This window comes from Bolinopsis microptera, chromosome 6 (assembly GCF_026151205.1).
Source record: "Bolinopsis microptera isolate Bmic1 chromosome 6, MBARI_Bmic_1.0, whole genome shotgun sequence".
NCBI classification, from domain to species: Eukaryota; Metazoa; Ctenophora; class Tentaculata; order Lobata; family Bolinopsidae; genus Bolinopsis; species Bolinopsis microptera.
In genome coordinates this window covers 13,508,846-13,535,556 of record NC_087077.1, presented here as the reverse complement: position 1 = coordinate 13,535,556, position 26,711 = coordinate 13,508,846, and the positions used below count along the sequence as shown (strand labels likewise).

The 26,711-nt window shown below is 37.2% G+C and overlaps 1 protein-coding gene across 1 annotated transcript; it reads left to right on the top strand.

The window, feature by feature from the left end:
• LOC134816631 (serine/threonine-protein kinase NIM1-like) lies at positions 1–25,031 on the top strand. Its single transcript, XM_063825569.1, has 9 exons — positions 1–207; positions 350–449; positions 762–932; positions 11,707–11,810; positions 22,889–23,105; positions 23,295–23,444; positions 23,879–24,043; positions 24,193–24,291; positions 24,434–25,031. Exons 1-9 carry the CDS (start codon positions 40–42, stop codon positions 24,583–24,585), a joined length of 1,326 nt encoding a protein of 441 aa, XP_063681639.1. The 5' UTR covers positions 1–39; the 3' UTR covers positions 24,586–25,031.
• The last annotated feature ends 1,680 nt before the right edge of the window (positions 25,032–26,711 follow it).

The following is a 26,711-nucleotide window of genomic DNA, read 5'->3' as shown; positions in this document are numbered from 1 at the left end:
AGCAGCCATATGAGAATACCAATGAAATGAATTTGAGATATGGTAGACGGTACGGAGCAAGTCTCCATGTCTCGACAACATTCCACCGCAGTTAGCGTCGCATCAAGACCGGGCTCGGTGAGCAGCAATATAACTGCGCAGGTACCTCTCACCCCATGGGAAAGACTGCAACAGGAACTCAATGAGTCTGAGAAGGTGTTGAAAGAGGTTGGTACATTTTAAAAATGCCAGTATTTTAATTTATTACTTTTCTGGATCGAGATGTTCGTCGACTTTCGACCCCCTTCCTTATCAAATAATGATAAATAGATATGTGTGACATAAGTAGCTGTATTTTCGATTGTTACAGGTCACTCTCGGGAAGAGAATTGGACACTACAGATTGGGGGGGAAATTGGGAACGGGAAACTTCTCAGTTGTGAAACTTGGAACTCACATCCTCACGAAAGGTGACTTAAATCTTGATGTTGTTTAGGAACCACTTACGTACACTAGATATTATCACTGCAACCCATCATTAGTATCTTTCAGTTGAAACATATTGCTTTCAGACACAATGCAATGTGTCTTTTTAAATACATCATCAGCCATTTGCATTGCGTGATTGACATCACGAGCAGTTGAGATGATTGAAATTAGGATCATTAGCCGCTACTCCATTCAGTGGCGCATATTTCCCTAAATTACAAGTCATAGATCCCATCACATACTGCTTAAAATGCACATTCTTAACTCCCCAAACTGAATCCGATCTTTTACAGAGAAAGTTGCCGTAAAAATGCTAGACAAAGGGAAGCTGGATCACAAGACCCAGAAGTTGTTGTCACGTGAGATTGAGGCAATGGAGGAAGTACACCACCCGAGCATCTTGAGATTATACGAAGTTATAGAAACTCTCTCAACCCAATACTTTGTGATGGAGTACGCTGCTGGTAAGTAGCAGGGTTAGCAGTTCAGTATCTCTATATCACAAAGGACCGTGTGTTTTCATCATAGATACATTGGGTGTAATTAGAGTTATTGGACTGACAAAAGTATCATTGTGGCTCGGAGAATGGGTCTTGTAACCTTGTAATCTTTTACTAGACCGATCTTTTGTGGGACCATAATTCCCATCTCTAAGTTTAATGTCTACGCTAAATACACAAGTTACAAGTTTTAGGAGGCTTTGTTGAGGGTAACCAGTAACCACGCTGTTTAATGCCACACATTATTATATAAACGGTGTTGTAGCTGCGCACAAACACACTATACGGTACACATCAACCAAAGAATGTAAAACTATTATAAGCTGAATTTATCTACCAGATTGAATTTGTGGGAATCTCTCCCTGCCCTTCACCCGGCATCTCCATTAAGATATTAAAGTAAGCTTGCTTCTCAAAGTGACACATAATACCGCAATGATTGGCTGACTTATATAAAGAGTTGATATATCTTCTGTTTCTGCAGAGCTCGCAGTATTCTCTCCTGGCCGGGGTTGCAGATTCTGAAAAACAAATTTTAGGGCGCTCATTATTTGTACGTGAAGTTGAATTCAGCAAGTTTATTAAGTGAAGAGTTTGCTATTATTACTATAACTACTATAGTACACACTACTATTATTATTGTTAGGCTTCTCTGTTAAAAGTGTAGTAGACCAGTGTAGTAACATAATGTTCACAGCGTATTATAATGTGTAAGAGACGATAGGAAATTCAGTAATCTTGACACGGGTTGAGGCTGTGTGGATTGTGAAAATCCCGGAAAAGGAATTATATTTATTGCTCATAATTAAACAAATCCTTGTCTCATGTAACAAATCCTTGTCACAAGTAACAGATCCTTGTCACAAGTGCGGAAAGACCGGACTTGGTAACCAGCTTGTTGTTTGGCTTTCCCTTTCCATCAAGTGCAAGTGGTCGTGAGGCCCGAAGACTTAAAAGAGATTGCCAGTATTATGCAGTGCAATAAAGTTTTATACCTTTTTAAAGGGCTTCTTTGCGACAGGGTAACTCTCGTGAAAAACTTTCAACTGCTGTACCGTGACCAGATATCCTGTAAAATGACCTTCAAGATAAGGTGCACGAAGTGGAGAATGGTACAGGGCTTTGGATCCAGACTTCACTTATTTTAGTACCACAACAAACCAGCGTACCGCTGTTAAGCTTTGGAAGGATCGGTCGTAGTTCATTATAATAAAAAGTTCGGCCGTACTGGTAACATCACGTGACAGTTTATGACAACCAGTGTTGTCGACTTGACAATGGATTTCACAAATTAGACCTTACAAAACTTTATCCCGCTTAATGGAGAGCAAGTTACGGTTAATATTTAATATTCAGTTCTACCAAGTAAAACGCCCTAACCAAGCCAGGGTTAATGTTCTGTTCCAGTAAGTGATTACCTATTATGGTTTAGACACAGTTAATATTCTATTCCAACTAATTTTATCTGTTTTAGACTCAACCGAATGAAAATTTGGCACTGTCTTGTTCTCACAAACCACTGAGTGGTACCCCATTTGAAAACGCATATTTAATGTCTAAAACATGTTTTAAAACTCATCGGCACGAATATAGAACAGTTATTAGACCGTCTTAACATGTCTGCAAATAACACAATATAAGTGACTGTTAATAGTAGCTAACAAGGCTTTGTCCCGCTCTAAAATATAATCCATCCTCTGTTCCAGACAGCGGCCCGGGCTCCACTCCCTGGAAACTAGACATTATATCTTCAATTTCATCCCCTCTTCAATTCCGTGAGGATAAAATTCTCTCTCTAGTGGACATTGGTATGTGGATGTTAAATAGCATGGAGCTCTGTTATGTCAACTGTATCTGGTCATTGTTGGTCAAATATACCATCAGATAGAAACATACAGCCCTGCAATGTATGCTCTACCCTTGTAAGGGTTCCTCCTTGTCTTTGGTCCAAGTCGTTACTCCACAGATTAAGTTTCAAACTTGTAATAATGAAAATGCCACAATGGCTGGGTGAACTGATTGGAGAACAGCATGTGCTAACAAATTTATTACCGTTGGGATTTCGGTGATCTGTTTTCCGGATTATTAGGTTAAATCTGCGGTATTTGTGTTATTTGATACTGGATGGTAGTGGCCAGTGGCACTGTGACTCTGAGATTAACGTACTAAGTCGCACGTGCTCTATAGTTCATGTACTATAATTACGGTCATGATATTCTTCACTATCATGCATAAGCTCTTTTTTAACACTTGAAACCAAGTAGGACAGATTATTATAAGAAAGTGAATTATGGTATGTAGTTTTAAAATGTCCAATGAATATATTATCCAGTTTGATAAGTGAGGCAGGCGTGTATAATATATGCCGACTGAACTATGAGATTATCATGTTGTAAATGAACAGTACTGAATTGTTGAAGTATGTATAATATGCAGCTCTACTACTCTCTTTACCCTCAATCCAGAGACCTTATGATGAACTAAAGGTCTCAACTCAGCGACTCAGCATTTAGCACATTAAGATATCTTCGGTGTTTAGCACATTGAGACATCTTGTACTGAGCAGTTAAGACAGTCTGGTTCGTATGTGGTGGAACAAACCGAGCTGTGGTAAATTATGTTAATTATCCCAGCCCATTAGCCCATTATCCACGGGTATTTATCAAGTGATTATCAAGTGATTATCAAGTGATTATCAAGTGATTATCAAATGAATTACGATACATATTCCCGCTCCTTATCCCTTATCAAGTTATCAGAGCTACTAGGAGACATTGAGTGATGTGGTCTCAACCCCAGTGTTATATTGGCTGTCTGGTCGGCAGCTTCGTGTCCTGGACCCCTCGGTTATGAGTCATGACGTATGTTACACTAAGCAATAGTAATGTGTGGTTCATTACGCGGCGCAAATAGTAATGTGTGGTTCATTACGCTTAGCAAATAGTAATGTACAGTGAGCTGTTTTGTGTTGAACAAGGCGTGTCTGGGTATGTTTACTGAAATAGTACGGAACAATGGAAGATATTCGTTGTAAGATATCAGAGGAGCTCGACTGACGTATTTCAAGCGGTCACGTGGTGCTAAAGTCACGTGGTGTTAAAGTGGTGAGATTTTATCATTATTAAATGTCAAGTTATTAGAATCTACCATGAACATCTATTTCATTGTTTGTTATGATAATGGGTTTATCATGTAAGATAAGTAATCCCTATTACTTTCTCCATTTAACTCAAAACCTTTCGGTCGAGTTTGGAGCATGATTGTGTTGAGAAAGTAACCCAATATAAATATAAGTTGTTGGTGGTATCAGTAGAGAGTATCCAGGTTGTTGGTTATGGAGTACTTGGTGGGTATCAGTAGAGAGTATCCAGGTTGTTGGTTATGGAGTACTTGGTGGGTATCAGTAGAGAGTATCCAGGTTGTTGGTTATGGAGTACTTGGTGGGTATCAGTAGAGAGTATCCAGGTTGTTGGTTATGGAGTACTTGGTGGGTATCAGTAGAGAGTATCCAGGTTGTTGGTTATGGAGTACTTGGTGGGTATCAGTAGAGAGTATCCAGGTTGTTGGTTATGGAGTACTTGGTGGGTATCAGTAGAGAGTATCCAGGTTGTTGGTTATGGAGTACTTGGTGGGTATCAGTAGAGAGTATCCAGGTTGTTGGTTATGGAGTACTTGGTGGGTATCAGTAGAGAGTATCCAGGTTGTTGGTTATGGAGTACTTGGTGGGTATCAGTAGAGAGTATCCAGGTATTGTCGGAGGTTTACTGGATTCTAGACCGGTTATCCAAGTTAAATTACTAAAATGTTAGATCTTATCTGCCTTAAGGTCTGAAAGTTTTTGGTTTTTCATCACCGTCCAAAATTGAAACTCTTACTTTGTATTTTGGCTCGCTGTGACGTAAGTGTTTCCGTTACTTTAAACAGTTTAAAAAACATAATTTTGAACTATACGTACTCAGTTTAAACTTCAAGTACACTTGCACTGACCTTTCCAACCCCACCTCAAGCCCACCTCAAGCCCACTTCAACATCCCCTCAACATCCCCTCAAGCCCACCTCAAGCCCACCTCAAGCCCACCTCAAGCCCACCTCAAGCCCACCTCAAGCCCACCTCAAGCCCACCTCAAGCCCACCTCAAGCCCACCTCAAGCCCACCTCAAGCCCACCTCAACCCACCTCAACCCACCTCAACCCACCTCAACATCCCCTCAACCCCACCTCAACCCCACCTCAACCCCACCTCAAGCCCACCTCAAGCCCACCTCAAGCCCACCTCAACCCACCTCAACCCACCTCAACATCCCCTCAACCCTACCTCAAGCCCACCTCAACCTCTCTAAAACGTCTCTGAAATCACACCACGTTTCTCTTCACAATTAGCGACTGTATGCTGGCTACAACACGTATAATGTATTGAGTGTGCAGGGATGTCACCAAGTGTTACCTGCCCCAACCATCCTACAACAAACAGGCTCAATAATTATGACGTTGTTACTCTGACCTTATAGTCTGTATACCCTGTATTCTAGCAGCTAGTAGCTAGTAGGATACAGGTTACAGCTAGTAGTATAGCTTCCTGACTCCTGAGTATGCTTTGTTAGTGCTATCCAGGGCTCGCTCAATTGGCTACGAATAAAATACATATTATTATGGTAATTATATAGTATGTACGTGGGGTGTAGGTAGTAGTTAGTGAGGTGGCAGTTATTAGTGAGACAATGAAAGTGTAAAACCCTTTGAACCCCCTGTTTTACTCCGCTGGTGCGTGTCCAGGTCACCAGGTTACCACACCGGTCCGGTGCCTGGGTTACCGATCTTAATAGAGCATGCACTGCTGAACTGCCTCCAGCAGGGAGCTATATGATACGTGTGTTACTTTGGTAACGCACGCTGTTCCACTTAGATACACTCAAATTATCAGAACTCTATACGGCTCCTTATTATCAGAATTCAGAGCTATTGTACTCGTTCATCTACCTCAGTAGAATAGTTTATTGGTAAATTGGTTAATTCATAACAGCTGGTGGGCTCAGATATTTGCTGCAGGGTTCCCGTCACGGTTCATGTAAAGATACGAGGTCCAGGGGAGGGGGCCGGAGGATGGGGGGTCTGGGTCATATTGCCTAGATACAGTGATTAATTGAAACCTCTTCATACTGACTACCTATTGTAATGCAGGGATCAGTTTAATTTCTATAGCCATGCTAGTCGGTTTTAATGAGATCACTTTGTCAAATGTCAATGGACATCATTAACTTTATAAAGATATCATCATAATGACATATTATGACAATAGGGGCGCCATATAATCTGTCATTAATTAATAATTTATCTTATTCAATAATGTCATAGTGCAAGTGGTTACTGCCACTGGTTCATGAATATATTCCAAAAGGTCCAGAAATGGCATATTATCACAAAGCTTGCACAGTTAAACTTACATTCCACAACAAAAACATTCCACAACAAAAAGTTCTGCAAATATTCACAGTATCAGATAAAACCCGCCCAGGAATCTTGTGGCGCTTCAAAAACACAAAATCCTCTGTATTGGGTGAAATATAAGGGTTAAGTGTGTGTTAGCACGGTTAGTACTAGTTAGCGGACTGTTAGACTGTTGGTTGGTGATGGGCTGACGTCAATTAGCTATATTTTAACACACAAACAAATATTTTAATTTCCTTGAGCACGTCCTGTGTTTTGAACTTCCGGAAGATGGCGGCCCGGAAAATCGGGGTTTAGCAACTTTCTAACAGTGTTTTAGCTTTTTTGTACTTATATAATGTCTGAGGTGATCCCTGTTTTCTACAGTTGGTAGAAAAAATAGAATAGATTCAGGATTCTACCTGATTATTTTAACATTGACAGATTTCAAAGTTATAACTTAATAAAGTTAAGTTCACCTTGATTTTCAAAATAAAGTAAATCCGAGTCTCAAAATGTTGAGTTATAAGTAAATTTTCTCATGTAAATTGTAAATCTTGATGTAATTTAACAAAAAATTCAAAAATATTTTAATAAAGAAACGCAGCCGTACATCGTCACACCGTCAACGAGTCCAATGTAACATGCAGGGTGGCACAATCTTACAATGATACTTGTCGTGCCAAGTTGTATCAACATTCTGATATCTGGAACATGTTACAGCTATAATATGCTAATTCTGATATCTGGAACATGTTGTACAGCTAATTCTAGGTATCCTGGTAGGTACTCTACGCTGTCGTTTGAGTCTGTAAAATTCTCTTTTAAATGTGTTTATTATATGGACTCATCTGCACTGACTATTCATGAAACGTTTAGACAGTTCATGAATATTTCAACAATTTAAATAGGTTCGATAAACTGATAAATAGTGCAAATTCCAACAACATTTACCGCTGTCTTGACCACTTTACTGTGATGCGAACCGAATTCCACCGTAGACCATGCATTCCATGCTAATCAGGCACGACACCTTCTTCCACGTGGTGTTTTTTTCCTATAAATATGCCAGTAACGTGTTCTCCCGCGTACCTTCATACTGTTAGAATCGTGCATACTTGATTACTTGATGAATCCACCGCTAAGTTACAAGACGGTTAATTAATATAACACGCGTGTTGTTGTTGTCCGTCTCCGTTCACATGCGTAATTAATCTCAGCAGACACGTCAAGAAAATATGTCAGAAAATGTTGAATATCGAGGTGGAGAGAGAGATTATTGTGGGCTGTGTATTACTGGTACTTAGCACTTGACAGGTCTCGGACTACCGTGTCATTGATATTACTGTCTTTCTGTGGGTTGTAGACGTACTCTTTCAGAGGGGAAAATGAGGAGAGTTCAGCCGGGAGAACAGCTCCACTAGCTGTCATCATTAATTTCGGGTTTTTGTCATGATATACCGCTACCAATGAAATATCAAAGCGATTCCGGATTTATTGAGAACTGTTAATTGGTAACGGAGGAAAGTTGATGTATTAGCTCAATAGAAGAATGGATTATACAGAAAGCAACACACAGAAAACATCCAATATCGGCTAGAAGCTTAGTCAGGTTATCCGAAGTGTGGTCCACATTTCCGAGCTAGTTTTCTGCAAACGTGGTAGGTTACACGGGCACTTTGGTTTAACAGTGGTCTAGTAGGCTACAAGTTGAAATAGCACACATTTAGTTAGAAATATTGACACCCAACCTCAATATCCTGTCTAGAAGAAAAATACAAGAGGATAATTTGTCAGATATAATTTTAAAAGGAACATAAGCAAGTGTTACCAAGTATAAACTCTAACCAGATAGTTGGACTAACAACACTAACAACACCACATAGTGCTCTATCTCAGCTGGTCTACACTACCTCTGTAGCTACTCGAATAATATTAGGGAGTATTACCACAGTCTGTCTCGGTCTGGACTCCAGACTTGAGGTACTCCAGAGTCTAGAGTACCTCAAGTTCGACCAGTAGGAACCTTGAGTATAGTTTGATGGTGGGAGTCTGTAGTGGTAGTTCCAGTACCGGTCCTTCTTGTAGGGTCTCATCACGTGGACTTACTGGACTCATTGTTGGGGTTTTTAGTCTTTAAATAGTCCTGATATCACCCACACTCTTTAAAATCTTGCGAGATTATAGCAGCTCTTCTCTATAAAGATTCGATTGATTCGACAGAAATATTTTGCTTTACATTTGTTGCTTTTAAAATTAGGCAAATCTTTTAAAAGTAGGTAAATCAAGCAAATTTGCTTTAACACTTGTTTGTCTTTTAAAAAGAATGAATCAATCTTAACTTTAGGAGCACGCGGAAGTATGATTTAAAAAGTGTTCGAATAAAAAATTATCATCACCAACCAGACCAGCACAATTCCGATACGTTTGGGAGATGTAATGGTAGTGGTACTACCACCTCCAACTGCTTAAAGTGCTCTTATTGAACACTCATAAACCTGTGTGTACATAGCTTGTAGTGTCCTGTGTATAGCAAGGGTTTAATAGGACAGAAACTGTCTACCAGTCTCCTCTCCGTTTGTGAAGATCTTGAAATGTAAGAAATGTAAGAAATGTAAGAAATGTTAGAAATGTTAGAAATGTTAGAAATGTTAGAACATCCCCTCATGATTGGTTTGTTGTTGTGGGTTTCATGTCTGTGTAGCAGGGTCTAACCGGGCTGTGTGGTGTTTATATAAGGGAATGGAGAGTTACATATCGAGACAAAATTGCAAAATCACTCTGCGATGTTGTTGAAAAGTTCTGGGGAATCTGCGAAATACTAAATAGTGTAAACTAATTCGCCAATAAACTAAAAAGTAGCATAAATTGTAGCACGATCCTGGATCCACGATGTGCCAGACACGATTAATTTTAGAGTAGACTGTAGCAGACTGTTTACACTAACTTGAAATGAAGTTATAATCCTTCACGGAGCTGCTCTTCTCCTTCTTCAGAAATGCAACTCTGTCAGGGCTTCTTATTTACCCTCGTTTCTTGTTCTCAGTCTAAATACTTCAGTAGACCGAACACCAGTGTCGACAATATAAACTAGTAGGCTTTCTGAATTTGTTCTTTTGTTGAAAATTCAAGTGAGAAATGAATTCTGGTTAGAGTAAGCCTTCACTGTTTTATAAATTGTATCAGTCTCTTATTGATGTTTATAGTACGACCAACGTTATTAGCAAACGCATACGTGTTTCTCAAATAAATATTAAGTAATCGTTGGGTTAATAAGACTTATCCAGTCATTCTCAACACAGACAAAATTACAGAACTTTAATCCCCAAAAGTGCTGAACATACCCAAACGACCCATACTCCGACAATCTGGATATTATGGTAGATATGGTCGAGATGTAACCCCTGTTTAGTGTTTAACACAATATGATATACTTGAAATCTGCTGTCTCAAGCTGTTTAAAACTTTTGTGAACGTCAATGTCGGTTAAAATACTTTTAAAAGATAAATTAGTGTAAAACAGGTGCGGTTAGGAACGCTTCAAGTTGCCTGACCACTAGACTGATATGTATAATTATAATACATATAATAATAATAAATAAATACAACTTTTATAAACCGCCTTATAGCTAAATCATATAACTCGATATAATTTAATCCTGGAGATAAACTCCAGTGCTTTCTAAAGCGGCTCTTACATTAACTGAGCTTAGTTTAATTGAAAATTAGACATGACAAGTTCATTTTACCTATGTAAATGCAAAATCAATCAAATGCTAGAGAAAAGAAGTATGTTTTAAGTTTGGTCTTGAAAGATGTAACTGACTCAGCTGATCTTATGTCGTATGGCAGGGAATTAAATACTTTAACTGCACAGTGACTAAAAGCTTTCTCTGTGTTTACATAGTTAGGAGAGGGCGGAAAACTAAGGTAAAAATAATCATTATCAAGACGTACATTTTTAAAACTTTGCTGCCTAGGAGATATCAACTCTTTTAAGTAAGGAGGAGCTATATTATTTAAACACTTGTAGGCAAGTAGGGCAATCTTAAAATCTATTCTAAATCTAACTGGTAGAAAATGAACTTTCTTAAGTAGTGGAGTAGTGTGTGCCTTTCTTCCTCTCCCGAAAATAAATCTTACAGCAGAATTTTGCACCTTCTGTAAACGACTTAAATCATAAGAGCTCAGTCCAAAATATACGCTATTGCAATAATCAATTCTAGAGAGTACTAGAGCATGAACAAGCTGAATCTTAAGGTTAAAAGACAGTTTTGATGCAATAAACCACAAATTTCTGATCTGAATATTACATGCTTGAACCACTGACGTAATCTGATCACTCATTGAAAGATAACTGTCCAAATACAGCCCAAGACTCTTCACAGTTCCACTAACAACATGTGGCTCTTGATCCTTAACAATCTGTAGAGAGGCTGGAATATTTTTTGAGTCAAATTTAGAGGATATAACGATGACTTCAGTCTTAGAAGAATTCAGTTGAAGGAAATTGTTTGTCATCCATTTCTTGATATCAGACATACAGTGTTCCATATTGTGCTCTAGCTGTGATGGGTCATCAGAATCAAGAGTGAAATACAGCTGGGTGTCATCAGCATACAAATGAATACAGCACCCATGCATACTTGCAATGTTCTCAAGATCTTTGGTGTACAATATGAATAGCAGGGGGCCAAGGATTGAACCTTGTGGCACACCTATCTCAAGAACAGTTGATGAGGAAGACGAATCCTTGACTTTGACACAAAATGAACGGTTAGCCAAGTAGGACCTGATCCATGTAAGAGCAATGCCTGTAATGCCATAAGCAGATCTTAGCTTCTTGATTAATCTTGGGTGATTGACAGTATCAAAGGCAGCACTCAAATCTAGAAGTAAAAGAACAACTTTAGTTTTCTTGTCAATAGTTATCAAGATGTCGTTATGGATTCTGGTTGTTGCAGTTTCACAGCTATGAAACTTCCTATAGCCGGACTGAACTTTAGAAAGCAAGTTGTTATCCTCAAGATAACTGGTGAGCTGTATAGATACACACTTCTCAATGATTTTTGACAAGAATGAGAGATTGCTAATAGGCCTATAGTTAGATAGTAATTCACCGTCAAGGCCACGTTTCTTCAAACTTGGACGAAACTTGGACATGCCAGTACGTGATAACGAGTCCAGTACTTGATTTACTAAAGTTTGCATATTTTCAATAAAATCTCTCTGAAATTCTCTATCATATTATAATCATAGAAATTTTACTAATTTATTTGTTGACATATTTTTCTTATCGATTTATTTTTTGCAGGCGGAGAACTGTACGCTAAAGTGTCAAGTAAAGAGAAAGCAAGACTTGACGAGGATGAAGCCAGAACGTACTTCGCTCAGATTATTGACGCCATTGAACATCTAGTAAGTGTTTTGGTTGGATTATTGCTGCTAATAAACAAGCAGTTGGAAATAGTTAAAACATTTCTAATTTTCTGTTGAGATTAGCATAACAGATTAGCATAATATTTGCATTAACTAATAGCAATGAACGTACATCTCGGTTGGAAAATGGAACAGCGAATTACAAACATATTCACAAATTATAGAACATATTATTGTAGCGTACCAATAGTTAAAAGGTGAGAAGTAAACTCGAGGAATTTGTAATATTACTTGTTACTTAACTTACTTAATATATGCTTCTCACAGCATATTTTAACTTATCCTCCAATATAATTGATAACAGTACGTTTTTACCTGCCATCAAGTTAATCTCTCATAAATCAACGTTTATAACCATCTACCATGTGATTATGTGACAAATATTAACGGTGCTTCAGAAAAGAGATGTGCGGTCGCAAAAACAAAAACCCGTCAAACATTGAATTCTGAACAATCTGAATCGTGAACCAATAAACTCGCATAACGCCCATTATCCTGCATTTCCATCAGTTCCCTTTTTGTCACCATGTTATTTTATACACTGCACTTAAATCAATACATATTACATAAACTTCGTGGCTCACTTTAAATCCTGCATGGAAGTTAGCGGTGTCATTTCGTAAAAGTGACGTGAATTATATTTTTAAATTATAATATCCTGTCATTGCAAGGTAAAGTTTACGTAAAGGTTCTGCAAATCATTGCATTAATCCTTGTTGTGAATGTGACCCAAAATTAGTGTGAGCATCAAATTGTTGTGCGACTCTCTGATGACGTATTAGTGACACGACATTATTTCTCAAGTATAACGATTCCTCTAGGCCACACCAAGTCACTGTATAATTTGCTCCCTGGCCGGTCCTCTACGAGAGCGATTAATTCGTGCAATGCATCTGTAGTATGAATTACAGTACGTACACAATATTACAGTATATATATATGACTAGATACATAGCAACGTAGCTGATCCGACTTAAACTCAAGGTCTCATACAATATAACTGCAACTACTCGGGTATATTAAACCAGGGTTATATTAGGTTATACCAGGGTTACGAAACGTTCATAATAAATGAATACCTGAAACGAGTACTAGCTGCTCTCCCAATTATCTGGTCAAAAGAACTCCTGCGGATTGCGGGTATTATTAGCCTGAATGGATCAGATCGACTGTAAGTATAAATCAAGAGGCTTGCATATAATGAACATATTGACACGGGTGCAGAGTTGAGTCTGTACGGAACCTAGTATAACAGGATCGATTCTCTCTAAAGTTATTACAGAGTGAGACATAGTGACTACAACATGATCGATTACTTACTTATCTCCAAAGTTAAAGTTCAAGTCATTATCAAGTTTATACTTATTACTCTGCCCTTCATTACAGTTTGTGTAGTTATTGAGACTGTTGGTAATTCCCTGGATATCACCATTATAGAACATACAACCGCACTAAGTGTTTTGTTAGTGTTGTATGAGTCCCCTGAAAGTCATTAAGAGTTAATGAGAATGCGTAACAAGAACATAAATAATGCCACTTAGTGTTTTAATGAGATTGACACAACTGTACCTAGTAAAGTAACAGTGCAAGTGACTTAGAGTTGCGAGAACGAAATACGACTAGAAATATTTTAGACAGAAACTTAAATAAATAGTTTTGAAATGATGCTGGGAACCAGGCCCCTGGTGTTATAATACTGAGTTCCTCAGCAGACTGATTAGTGGTATGATAGACTGATACTACTAACTAACTAACAAAAAATTATACTAGGGAGGCAAATAGTTATAATTATTAATTATTGAGTATCGTTCTTTGTTAATGTAAACGAATCAACAAGGATTCAATGATGTTTGCAAGTAAAAGTTAGAGTTTATTAAGGGATATATTATATATCTTTTATATTTAATAACTGTCTATACATATATATATTATTAATTATATAAGACATAATGCCTAATATAGTGATGATAGATAATTAAATATCCCTTCTCTTTAAGGACACTCAAAATTACTCCTACAGAGTTTGACCATCAGTTCCCAATTCTGAATATGTCTATCCATGTCTAAATTCTGAAAACCCCTATAAATTAAACTATCTATTAAGCGCAAGCTAACAGTTAATGTTACGGCCGGTTGGCGGCTTAGTGCGTAAACACTTAAAGGACACTTAGACGTCACACTAGCTAATATTCTTCAGAGACTTCGTTCATAAAAACAGCGCCATGATCTTTGGCGGCTGTAGTTACTGGCCTGTTGACAATTGTTTAAAGTTATTAAACTTGAAGTTAAGTTAATATCTAAATCGTCCACATGATTTGGTTACAGTTAAATCCAATGTTTAATTAATGTCGACAGTTAAGTAAAATATCGAGGGAAGCCAGTTGTATATAGCGCAATAATAGAACGTCCTATTAATTCAAAAGAGCTGAATATGATAATGATTTGCCTTGCTGAATGCTGATTTTACTGTAGTGCCAGTGGTATAGCGCGTATATCAGTTCATAATATTCATAGCTTGACATGTCACATTCAGCACTGTGTCACCACTAACATGTCACATTCAGCATTCAACACTGTGTAACAACTAAAATGTCACAGTGCTGAATACTTCCGTACGTGGGCAGACTGGGTAGTAAGACATTCTTTAGATGGTAACTAGTATGCTGTATGCTAATATGTAATTAGTACATGCATACCTGGTACTTCATGTTACTATCCGCCGACATTCTCAAATATCAGCTGTACTTGCTTCTATCTAACCTTTTCACAGCCTTTTATTTAATGTATTTACACCTACACTACTAGTTTAACTCAAGTCTTCAGTCCGACTCTCCACTCATTGACATGATAAAAGACGACTAACCCGATAATGTGTAGTTTGTAGTGTCCATTATTCATCAACAATCACTCTCTATCTGACATCGCCACTGTTGTACGAGCCTGGAGGTTAGATTCTCTTTAAATTAAGCAATCATGGTAATTATAATGGTAATTATACCATCAGCCTAACAAAGGAAAGGTATGATCACGTGACCTAGCCCGAATGTGATCTGCAGTAATTACTCCACCAGTGAGATGACTACTCATATGAGTACTGAGTAGTCATCAAGAAAGAGAGAGAGAGTTAGGGTTACGCAGCTCTCAGCCACTAGAATGGGTTACCCAATATTCTCATTTGCATTTTTAATGGCTCTGAAGTCGGGTGTAAATTAGAGTATTAGAGCTGACTCCACAAGCTTAATCTTAGAATCCGAGCAATTTATAGTATCCCATCTCATTGGCTTGACATTTAAGTTTTATTTTACTACTCTGTAAAACTCACTGTGCAAACCGCGCGGTCAGTAGCTAATCCTAGAAATAACTGAAGATACAAGCCGGGTTTAGTGTTCTCCTGAGTCTAATTGTTATTGTGAGGCTTATCATCTGGTATATCATCTTATACCTCGCTTATCTTACTTATCTAATATCACGTGACTGAGAATATCAGCTGACTGACTCGTTCGACAGCTGTGTTACATCCACCGGGATATACAACTGTTAACATTTATGATACATATCCAACGATATCCATCATCATGCACATATTATGATATTATATATTATCACAGTTTTTTATGATATATAATATATTTTATATTATTGGTTTTCTCAAGGAGAGAAACTACCTACTATCTACTTCATGGTGAGCAAGGGTGTGCAACTTGAACAGACTCCTGATCCTCCTGTAAATTGTTTGAAATTAGTTGGTACGATTAAAGAATAAAGATAGTAGTGTTGAAATTAATGAAATTGATATTTAAACGTGTCTCGTCATGTTACTTGTCTTATAGATCCAGCTGCAGTCCGCACTTATGAAATAATTTGAAATAACTATATGAAGTATAAACTGCCGCTTTGATTCGCGGGAGTATCCTTAAAAGCTTAAATCGATTGAAAGTTTGGATTAAAAAAATCATAGCGAAAATGTTTAATATGATTTCTGTTCGTCCTGTAGCGAGGATGTTGATATAATATAATGGTGGTCTTAAAACTTTAAAAAAATTGTACGTGTTTAAAAGAAAACCTTTTAACAACGGTAAGTAAGGAGAACGGAGGTGAGAAGATTCTTAATGAACTCATGAATATGACAAATATTTATATTATGCCGACAAAAATTAGGTCGTAGATATATATAATATATAATAGGGGGTTCCAAGTTCTAACTGTTCCAAGTTCTAAATGTTATGGCGGCTCTTCTCTTTGTGAAGGGTAGAAGTTAAGTATTTGAAGAATTACAATACAATGGTGGAGATAAGATAAATTACAGTGATTTGTTGAGTAATTACTCCATTGTAAGGGAGTAGCTACTCTAATATTATAAAATAATAACTCTAATAAAAGAGTGGGTGAACGTTAAGGAAAGGTTACAGGCGCAAGTCACTAAATCATAAGTTCTATAACTTATTATGGCTTCGGTGTGGTTTCTGGGGGTATTCAGCAGTCACAATTTAATTTTAAACAGTTTTTTTCGCCTATAATGCTTTGCTATTCAACTCTATATGATATACAAAATGCTTTTAATCTATTGGTAAAAGTAGATACATGTTTGGCGTATGGATTTCTGTCGAATATTGTCGGACGATCTTATCCCAAAAATGTTGGCGATGTGCATATTTTCTGTGAAGGTGACCTTAATCTTCTGCCTCTGGATCAAGTTAATTTGGAGTTTGGACATAACAAAGTTAACGGAAAAAATTAATCTCCCTACATTTGTATGATATGAATCGTGTTATGAAATAGTAAAGATTTCCTCGTGTGAAAACTGATACAATGTATAATTATTGTTCGATCTATTTTAGACCAGTCTACATTAGTCTCATCACACGTACATGTAAGAAGAACTATTTGTGCTGCACACTGCAGCTCCTCTAATTGCTTTATAATACAACGTAACTGTGTGCAATATCAACAGTTTCATTAGCTTATTAATATCAAATATCCTGGTTAATGTAGACGCGGTAAAACGTATTGATTATATTAATTAACGTTTAGTGATGATGATTATCGAAATGAATTATTTCATAACAGATTGTAATGACTGGTCGTTTAGTGAGGCGGATATTTGTCTTTTGTGGTAGTACCGGCATTTGTTGCCAACTTATTTATAATCATAAACTGTAAATTTCTGGAATGCGATAATGAATAATTTCAGAATCGTAAATTCCTTAGCATTGCTTATAATTGGCAATTAGAATTCCAAATTATTTATTCCGTGTTCGCCATCAAAAACTGAGCTATTTTACTCTGGCAGAAGTTCAAATGATAATGTGGGTATTAAACAAAAGTGATATATTTTAGGCTGAAGCCACAGCTCTATTTGGGACAATTCTTTATAGTCATATTTTCTTCATATCTAACATATTATAATATTCAAATCGAGGCCAGGGTTAAAGGTTGATGAAGTAAAGGTCAGTTTTTAAACGCTGGATATTTAGAATAATGACCAGTTGCAGAATACACATACTCAGTAGACCAGCAGCAAGCTATCTGAAACGTTATATGGATCATTTCCACAGAGCACTATTTGTTTGAATATGAAGGAATATGTGAATATACAGAGTATTTGAATATACCCATTTCATAAGACACTAATCTCATTGTGAGCACTGTTTGAACTGACCTCGGTTCAAGTCGTGTTATGAATAAGTGGTTATTGTTATTGTTCATATTAATATTATATCTTCTTCATAACATATCTTGTTCATAACATTTTGTTCATATCTTGCTCACACTAATTGTCCACGTCATGTCATGTTCATGTTTACTTCACATGTTGCTGTTGACATGTTTATGTTAGTACATCCGGCGCAGCTGCGCTACAAGTCTAGTAAAATAAAGTTTAACCTGCCAGCACACTCAGCCTTTAAAATATCCACCCTACAGCACAGTTACCCGAAACTTAAATAAAACTACTTACCAGTCATCGCTCCATGTCAAAACTAAAACTGGCAAGCCTTAAAAATGTTCGCAAGTCTCATTGCCACTCCCACTGTATAGTTTATATATAATACAACGTGACTAAAATGTCAGTTGTTGAAGATAGTGTTAACAGATTAAAGAGAAAATAATACTTTTTCTTGAGGTTTTAAGATTATGATCGACGCGGCTAAGGTGGTAAAGTTTGACTTGACACGAGACAGCGATTATCCAATCAGGTGGAAGACTTAACCAATAAAACCTCATTATTGCTGTCACGTGTCAAAACAAACCCTACTCCGCCTTTACTCAGGTCTATCGTAATCAGACTGACCACAGAGCAAGACTCCAACTTGACTCTACACTCGCTGACCACCGCTAATGAGGGTCAGCCAGTACACAAGAGAGTTCAGTATTTAAAGCACTCTTTTAGTTTTGTTAAGAGCCCTGGAAATTAATTAAAAAACTCAACAGAGTTCAGTATTTAAAGCACTCTTTTAGTTTTGTAAAGAGCCCTGGAAATTAATTAAAAAACTCTCTGCAAAGCTGTACCACCAGCCGAGTATAAAAGAGAAATGTTATGAGAGTGTTATAATTATTGAAATGAATTGTGCATGTTGGTTGAAAACACACTAGCAGCAAACACCAGACCCTGTGATGATAAAACACGGACTATAGTGTGTGGTGAACACTGAACATGGTGGTTTACAGATACGGAAATAAGGTATTAATAATAATAATACAATAAGGTAATAATATAATAAGGTATACTATAGTACACTACGTTATAGTGCTCTATACTACTATACTACAGAGTAGAGACAGCTTTACTGTGATATAATCACTCTGGTATGTTGTAGAGGATACCTAGTGCACTTATCTGATCACTTCAGAGGGTGTCCTTTTGTGGTGCACTTTTACCATGTATCACTTATCATGATAGTGCACTCTTACATTGTACTACAGACTACTACAGACTACAGTTGTGTCAGTACAATAGCGGCAGTACTAGTGGTGGTTATCGTACTATCTAATTAACCTGTGTTTAATAGTAACTCTGCACAAAGGTTACATTATGTAGATCTAGCTATTGAGCTACACCACGTACGACTGGTATTATTGTCATATTATTGCGGTGTAACGGTTATTATAATACAAGTTGTGAAATGTATTATATTGTATCTGTATGAGCTCTGTAACTCCACATGTACTCAAGTGGAGCGTGACACCTATAGAGGCGTCAAATTGACTCTGTCACTATATTGATGGCTGTTTCTATGATCCAATTTAAGATTCCAGGTACCGCCTGGTATTAACAGTGGTGTGGGGTGCTTCTTAATTGAAATGCCACGTCACAATACATTGATTAACATTGAATATGGTACTGCTAATAACCCTGTTTTAATGCGAATATTATATGAAAATAATTAGGTGGCGGCATTTTCTGTTCATTAAAACTAACACCATTCTTCTAATTATTTAGAGATATCTATTCTAATTAAAAAACAAGTCATACATCTTCACTTTCCAGATGCGGCCCGAAATACATCATAACTGAATAGTAGTTTATTATTTTTATGATTTTTAGACAGCTGATCTGCCGTGTAAAATATGTGAAATATTTAGAAATTTACTGCCAACAAAGTTGCGTCTATACTCTGTCTGCTCAATCACTAAGTAGTCATATCTGTTAAATGTGTGTGTTAGCACATCAGTATAATGTGTTAACGAGAAAACGATGCTGGATAATCCCAAACAAAGTCTTCACAATATTCCCAACTGTTCGCCCGTGTTAATATCTTAAATTTTTGAACGCATTTGTTAATCAGCTCTCCATATCTAAGATATCTGGAATGATGGCGTAGTTGTCACGGGTGGCCTCATTAAATCGTGATCATGACTCAGTTATATTAGGACATTGGCTTGGTCGTCGTCATTTTAAATGGGTATTTAGGAGGTCGATTAGCTTACATATTTGAGAAGGTAGGAGCACGAGCGTCAATATATGAGATGTTAGTTGGGGGAACCTATAATGAAGAGTTATAAACCTGAACATTAACCTATAAGCCAGCTCATTGTATGTTAACAAGTGTTCGAATGATCTCCAGGGCGACTGACCTAATAATCCTGTTGTCATGGTCAACAAACTAATTTACTGTGTGGTTTAAATGGATTATTGATTTCTAAATTCAATGCTAAAGACTGAAATTAAATCAAAGTTGAGTGTCCTGGCCCGCTCATGTGCTGTTTTATCGGGTAGAAATATTTTACTGTGCTGATTGTTCAACCAAAGGTCTCGTGCATTATCACACACGCAGTCACTCACATTATCACACACGCACATTTTATCGTTTACAATAGAAAATCATGTGTTTTGTTAAAGTTCCTCCCAACAAATCATTATTGTATTGATCCTATGTTTCCAGAATCCTCTCGTATAGAAATATACTACAGAAAATATGCCATAATTAGTACACCATAATATGTGATTGTTATAATTTGACAATCGCCATTATCATATACGCCAAGGTTAATCAAGACTTCATCACGTCTACCGTGATTAATCTTTTGAGCAAGTTGGAATTTGGAGCCCGATCAGAATGCATTCCAATATTCACCGATTGCAATCCCTGACTTTACGAATGTATCAAGCAAAAAAAATCCACCAAGCAATAACGCACGATTGACGTGTATCTGCACGCTACTCCAATCTCATATTTGTTCTGCAAAATATCAGATCCCAGCGGAATTGCATGATGTCAAGGCCTATTGTTATCGCTAATGGGTGTTTCAATGATTTGTTCTGGTGACGTTTGTCATTTAGCAGTAAAGAATATATTCGAGTATAGTATTATATTAATGTATGGGGGCTAGCTAGATGACGAACGAAGTAAACAGGTGAAATGACGTCCTTTGTACTTGAACATTCAAAGATCTTTTTACGCTCCGTCGACAGAGCACATGTGGGTAAATTAAACAACACACCGTTATGTTTTGTGGTGGTTTGCGTAAACACGCTGGGCTATGTAAGCGGTTAATAACGTTAATGTACTCAGTACTGTAGCTGTTGCAATGTTATAATGTAACTGAATATTCGGCGATTGTTTTTTTAAACATCTCAGCTTGCCAAGTAAATACCTGCTTGTTATCTGGGAGTTTTTAAATGGGGGGATCAATGGTAATTTACAAGTATACTTTATCGTTACACATTATATAACAATTCTTATACTGGATCGAGGAGCGTCTACAAGAATATTTAGAAGAGTTTACCTAAAATAATTGTAATAATTGTTCTCTGTTATATTATGTTATATTATGTTATATTATTTAGGGATTGATTCGAATCAACAGAATAACATGTGTTTATTACCATAATGCGTTGATAACTGTGATTATAAGCTGGATAAATAAAGATATCTATACTATAATTTAAACTTGACGAAATTTCCCCGGCAACGGGGACATAGAAGAAAAAACACCGAAAATCGACCTCAAAATGACCCTCTGGTGAAATCAAACCCAGCTCGCAAATGGAGTTGAAACCTCGCCATTTTTAGCAGGGTTGTAGAAAAAGGTTAGGAATAGGCTATAGCATTCTTAGAATTTTGATTTAGGCTTTAGATTTTTTATAATTAACGTCGGAAGTGAGGTTAAATAATCGTTAGAATAATGGCGTTATTTTAGCAAAGGTTTACTGCGCTGTTGCGTAGCAACGATAAAAATGCACGTGCGCGAGCAAGAACATCTTAACTACGCGCGTTGTTATGCTGTATGCTACGTCATAACTTCAAAACTAGCTCACATTTACGCTCACGCTATGACTTATATTCATAACTTTGGTTGTGATTGGTATTTTTTGATGCGGTAAAAAGTATCGTTTTGGGAATCCGAATACTAACAACGCTGTCGCCATTGTTAAATAAATTCCATTATGTCTACTGTATAACAGAGCTGTATGATGAAGAGAAATTAAAACATAACTGATTTTTAAAATTTCCTCGAACAAAGCTTTCGACTAGCGGGTTTCTAGTAACATATAATATACACATGTCACATGTCAGTTGTCAATTATTCAATACCCTACATCTGTAGACTAATCATAATTTCTATTGTTATGCACCCTCATTGTTGTGTACCCTATCTACATGCACCTATACCATTTATTTACCTTTCTACATGAACATCTAGACAATTGAGAGATAATACCAGAATAGTCTAGCTATGAAGAATGTTAACCAAACAACCACATTCCACATCAATATGACGTTTACCTAAATCATATAATTAACCCAGTGATAAGCCCACAAATTCGGCAGCGTGTAATGCTAAATGGCCTAATTACACATCTACTATTTTCATTTATGTACAGCAACTGTAGTTCATTGTACTCAATTTTCTATTTACTGCCCAAAAGTATGTACAGCGAATATTTTGGGCGGTGAGCCTTTGAATGGGATTAATTACATGACTTGTAGTTGCTCTGAAACTCAAGCATACCCATACATGATAGGTAAATGGGACACCTGAGTACAAATTAAAAGATATCTGTTACGCGCGGCTAATGAATTGTGAAGATACCAACGCACACGCGCCAACTTTTCTTGCGCGCTGCATGCTTGTGCGCGCGCGGAATAGGCGCGTCTATTTATTTATAAATTTCCAAAACTTTTTCAGTATTTAGCGCCGAAGTTTGGAAAAATACCTTCACCCATGAATAAAATAGACTGTAAGTGAACGATGATGCAAAACGTGTTGTCTATCATATATGTCTATCAGTAAGAATCAAACTTCCACCTATAGATTCATCACGAGATCCATGTAATACAGTTTAGCTTGCCTTCACAATTTAGAAACCTTCACAATATGCCGATGAAAATTAACAATTGTACGTGTGAATTTCGTTACTTTTGAAAATCTGGCGATGTGTACCACACTTTGAAAGGAACACCAAGAGACTATAAATATCTATTACATAATACTTAATGCCAATAGAACAATCAAGTATAAGCTAAAGTTAAAATAGGTCTTCAAGACTTTATTTATATCCTTTACGTTAATAAACTCTTATTGTCAACAGACTTATCTAACGGTGATAATTTCAGCATTCCCGCAACATTTGTCACAGAGACATCAAAGCAGAGAACATTTTCTTCTCCGGTTCAGGAACAGCTAAAGTTGGTGACTTTGGGTTCAGTATTCGTTGTAAAGATGAAACTTTGGATACATTCTGTGGATCTCCGCCGTATGCTGCTCCAGAGCTTTTTAAGGATGATCAGCAGATTGGTTATATTGGCACTTATGTTGATATATGGGCCTTAGGTAAGAGTCTATGGCTTCTATACGTTTGTATTTTTCATATAAATGCATTTTAAACGAGTCTGATTTGACGTATACGTTATGACTGTATGTGACTACTACTACTATAGTAGTATGTAAATGTTGGTTTAGACATTTTTTTAGAAGTGGTCGCAACAATGAAGGTAGTTTAAAGTCCCACTTTTTGTTCAGGTGTCCTATTATATTTCATGCTGACTGGAGGAATGCCGTTCAGAGCGGAGAACGTGTCGAAACTAAAGAAGTGTATTTTGGAGGGAACTTACATTATCCCTCCTTATATTAGTGAAGATGCTGCTAGCCTCATTAGGGCCATACTCATAGGTTGGTTCCCACTTCAATTCTATATTTTGGTTTGAAGCCAGTCAAACGCAAATTGTTGTCCGATTAAGAGTACTAGCAGGAACCCGTCTAACCCTAAAGTGGTGTCAAGACTCGAGAGACTAAAATAATTATTACCTATTTAATTCGCGTTTTTGACACCACTTGGGAGTCCAAATTTTGGGCACTAAAATTCTTATTCTTTGGCCAATCTTTTATTTTTTCATGCTGATTTGAAGGCCATTAAAGCATTTGACCCAGTCAAAAAAGTTTCAGTTGTATATCTTTTACGGTTTTTGCGGAAGGTCGCGTTAAAGTTGATGTCATGGTGTCAGTAAAATGGCACGGAACCATATATATCGTCTCGCTTTATATATAGTAAGATTTTCAGAGTTTTTGGTTTGAGGTAGTTGATATAAATATTAATGCTCCATCAGAGGATCCAGAAAAGCGAATATCGATAGCAGAAATGAAAACACATACCTGGTTGGCAGGGGCTAAGTTCCCAGAATCCTTGCCATTGTCCTCTCTGCAGCCAGAGATAGAAACTGAACCTACGGATGTCGATGACATTGAGGCCCAGAAGATGCTCAGCAAATTGGGTATGTCTCAGAGCGAGATCGGAGATAGATAAACAGTTCTTATTTGTAAAGAGTTGCGATGGAAAATGGAAACTGGTTGATTGTCATATAGTCGTATTTTTTGAAGAAAGAAAGGAGAAGATCGGGATTTTATTAAATCTCTGTTTCAGGTATTCCCAAGGAGTTACTGTCTTCAGTTATTGAGAGGGCCGCTAAGAATGGACCAAGAAGCGCGATAACTGGCACCTACAGGATATCTCTCCACAAAGGTAACATTATCTTCTATATTATTTGCTGGTTCTGGGCGCCTAGCTAATAGCTATGTTTTCGTGTTTTATTTCATATGAGTGGTTATGTTGTATTCTAATTGAGATTCCTAAATTTCCAAAATAACCGATATTTCAACTTCAGCTCAACACAAACGACTGTCACCTCCAGCTCAGCCACATGTACCTGCTCAATCAGACAGCAAGAAGAAGAACGGGAAGAGCAAAAAAGACAAATCTTCCAAAAAGAAGAAGTTTCCAGGACGGTCTCGGTCGAAGATTTGTTCCATAATGTGAGCAAAGCGAGAATATCTTAGGTTTAGTCCTTTATTTGTTCTCTATTTTAGAATTAAGTTATAATACGCCCGTGCATGCACAGAACGAACTTGAATCTACAAGGTATCTGTATAGAATATGATACAGAATATTTGATATATAAGCTGGAACTTCAGTTTCTGGACACAATATCTGAGTCAGTAATTTACTGCTTTAAACTGGTTATTCCAGATGTTTTCGAATTGTTAGCTTTAGTCATTCATTTGAGATTCAATCTATTCAAGATGTGATAACAACATTTAAGTTCTTTTATAGTATTAATGATGCAATACAGCTCAATCAAAGAATTTCCGTTTAGATGTAAAGTAATTTGTAAAAAGTGTTTTCATTTTGGATGAGTACGATATTAAGAAAATTATTGACTCCTGTATGTAAATACAATACCGTTTTATTAATCACATTTTAAATATTGTTTAATATTTCTCCAAATCGTTAGGGCGCATTCTTTGTGATTTCATCTTTTGAAAATCCTAAATGCCCCTAAATTTGGCCGATCAAAGTCTTAGTCATCAAGAAGGTTTCAAATCGGCTTCACTTTACTTTCACCTTGCGAAAAGAAAGTGTGCTGAGTCTTGAGAATTGCTGGGATATTATCCCCGAATAGTTTCTTTCTGAGAGCGAATATCGCAGTTATGGAAGCAAAGCAGCTGTCTACATTAGGTTCTAAGTGTAGCCAATACTTAACCGCCTTCTTGGAGCTTGTATCTTTTTGAATTGTAGCTATCCGAAGCTTGGTGGTTTTGTTTATGATTTTAAAAGTTCCTGCCTTTTTTTTGGAAACTACGAGGGATTCTCGCACGTCTGGACCAACTGCAGTAACAAAAGCTGTCCTCCGAATTGGTTCCCTTGCAATCGATGTAATAATCTTAGTCTTTTCGGTCGGTGTTATCAAATCAACCTGATATTTAACTTTCCCGAAAGGTCCTTTTTTGATTCTGGCAACTAGTCCATCTTTAAAGCCATCAATCGATCGATAGATACCAACGAAGTTGCCTTCTCTGCCAACAGTAACGATATCCAACATAGACTTGTAGCTCCGGCACACCACTCCATCCTGTCGAGGAATGCACGAGAATTTTATATCTCCACTCTTAGTGTCCGCCACCGTACATTCCCTTTTTCCTGACTTCCCTTCCAATACCAGGGTCCGTCTGGTAGGTGTGAGATATTGGCATGTGCTCAACGGGTTCAAGGCTGGCGGGAGGGATTGCCCTGATAAGGTTCGACTTATTGGAGATTTGGGGGTTACAATTGTCTGTGGTGAGGGGGTTCTGATAGTGAGGCCCTCTGGTCGGAGAACTGACTGAATTAAACTCGGCAAAGAAGCATAACTTTTGATCGTCTCCATACTTATGTCCCTTAAACTTGAAACACGAAAAACGGTGGAGCGCTCTTGGTCATCCGCTGTATCAGTTGATAAAGTGTTTTGAAGTGATTCCTTTTCCTCTGCTTCGTCCTCATCCTCCTGAACAGTGTTCAACTTCCTGTATCGCTGGTAATCCAACTCAAGTTTGGAGTTGTAGTCGAATACGTAGTGGCGGTCGTGGGATAGCTTCCACTTCCTCTCCGAGTAATGCATTGACCTTGAATTCTGCTTCTGACATGAACTAACATGGTAATATTATTTATTAGGTCATTTTAACTTTTGACTTTGAGCTACAGTTACTACTATTTACTAGAAGACAATGACAAAATATTACAAACTTAAGGAAGCAAAACTAGAAGAGAATTTCTACATCTATGAACTATGAGTATAATAACTATATAATATGTATAATGAAACGAGAATTGAAGCGAAAGTAGAACTTGATCACTAATCACTAATCACTGCACTGACTACTAAAGCAGCGATACGCACAGAGATACGACTAAATAACAAATGCAGTTGTTGAACATGTGACGATTCTCTCAAGCACTTATTCAAGTGATTATTAAAACCTCGCCTGCTTACTATTGAACTCATTGTTTACGATAGTTATAACGTGGCTAACGTTGTAACGTAAGACTACAGCTTGTTAAAGTTATTGACTGCGTATGCGTAAATAGGATTTAATGAAAGTAAAACTTAAGTCAGCTGCAAGTTCCTT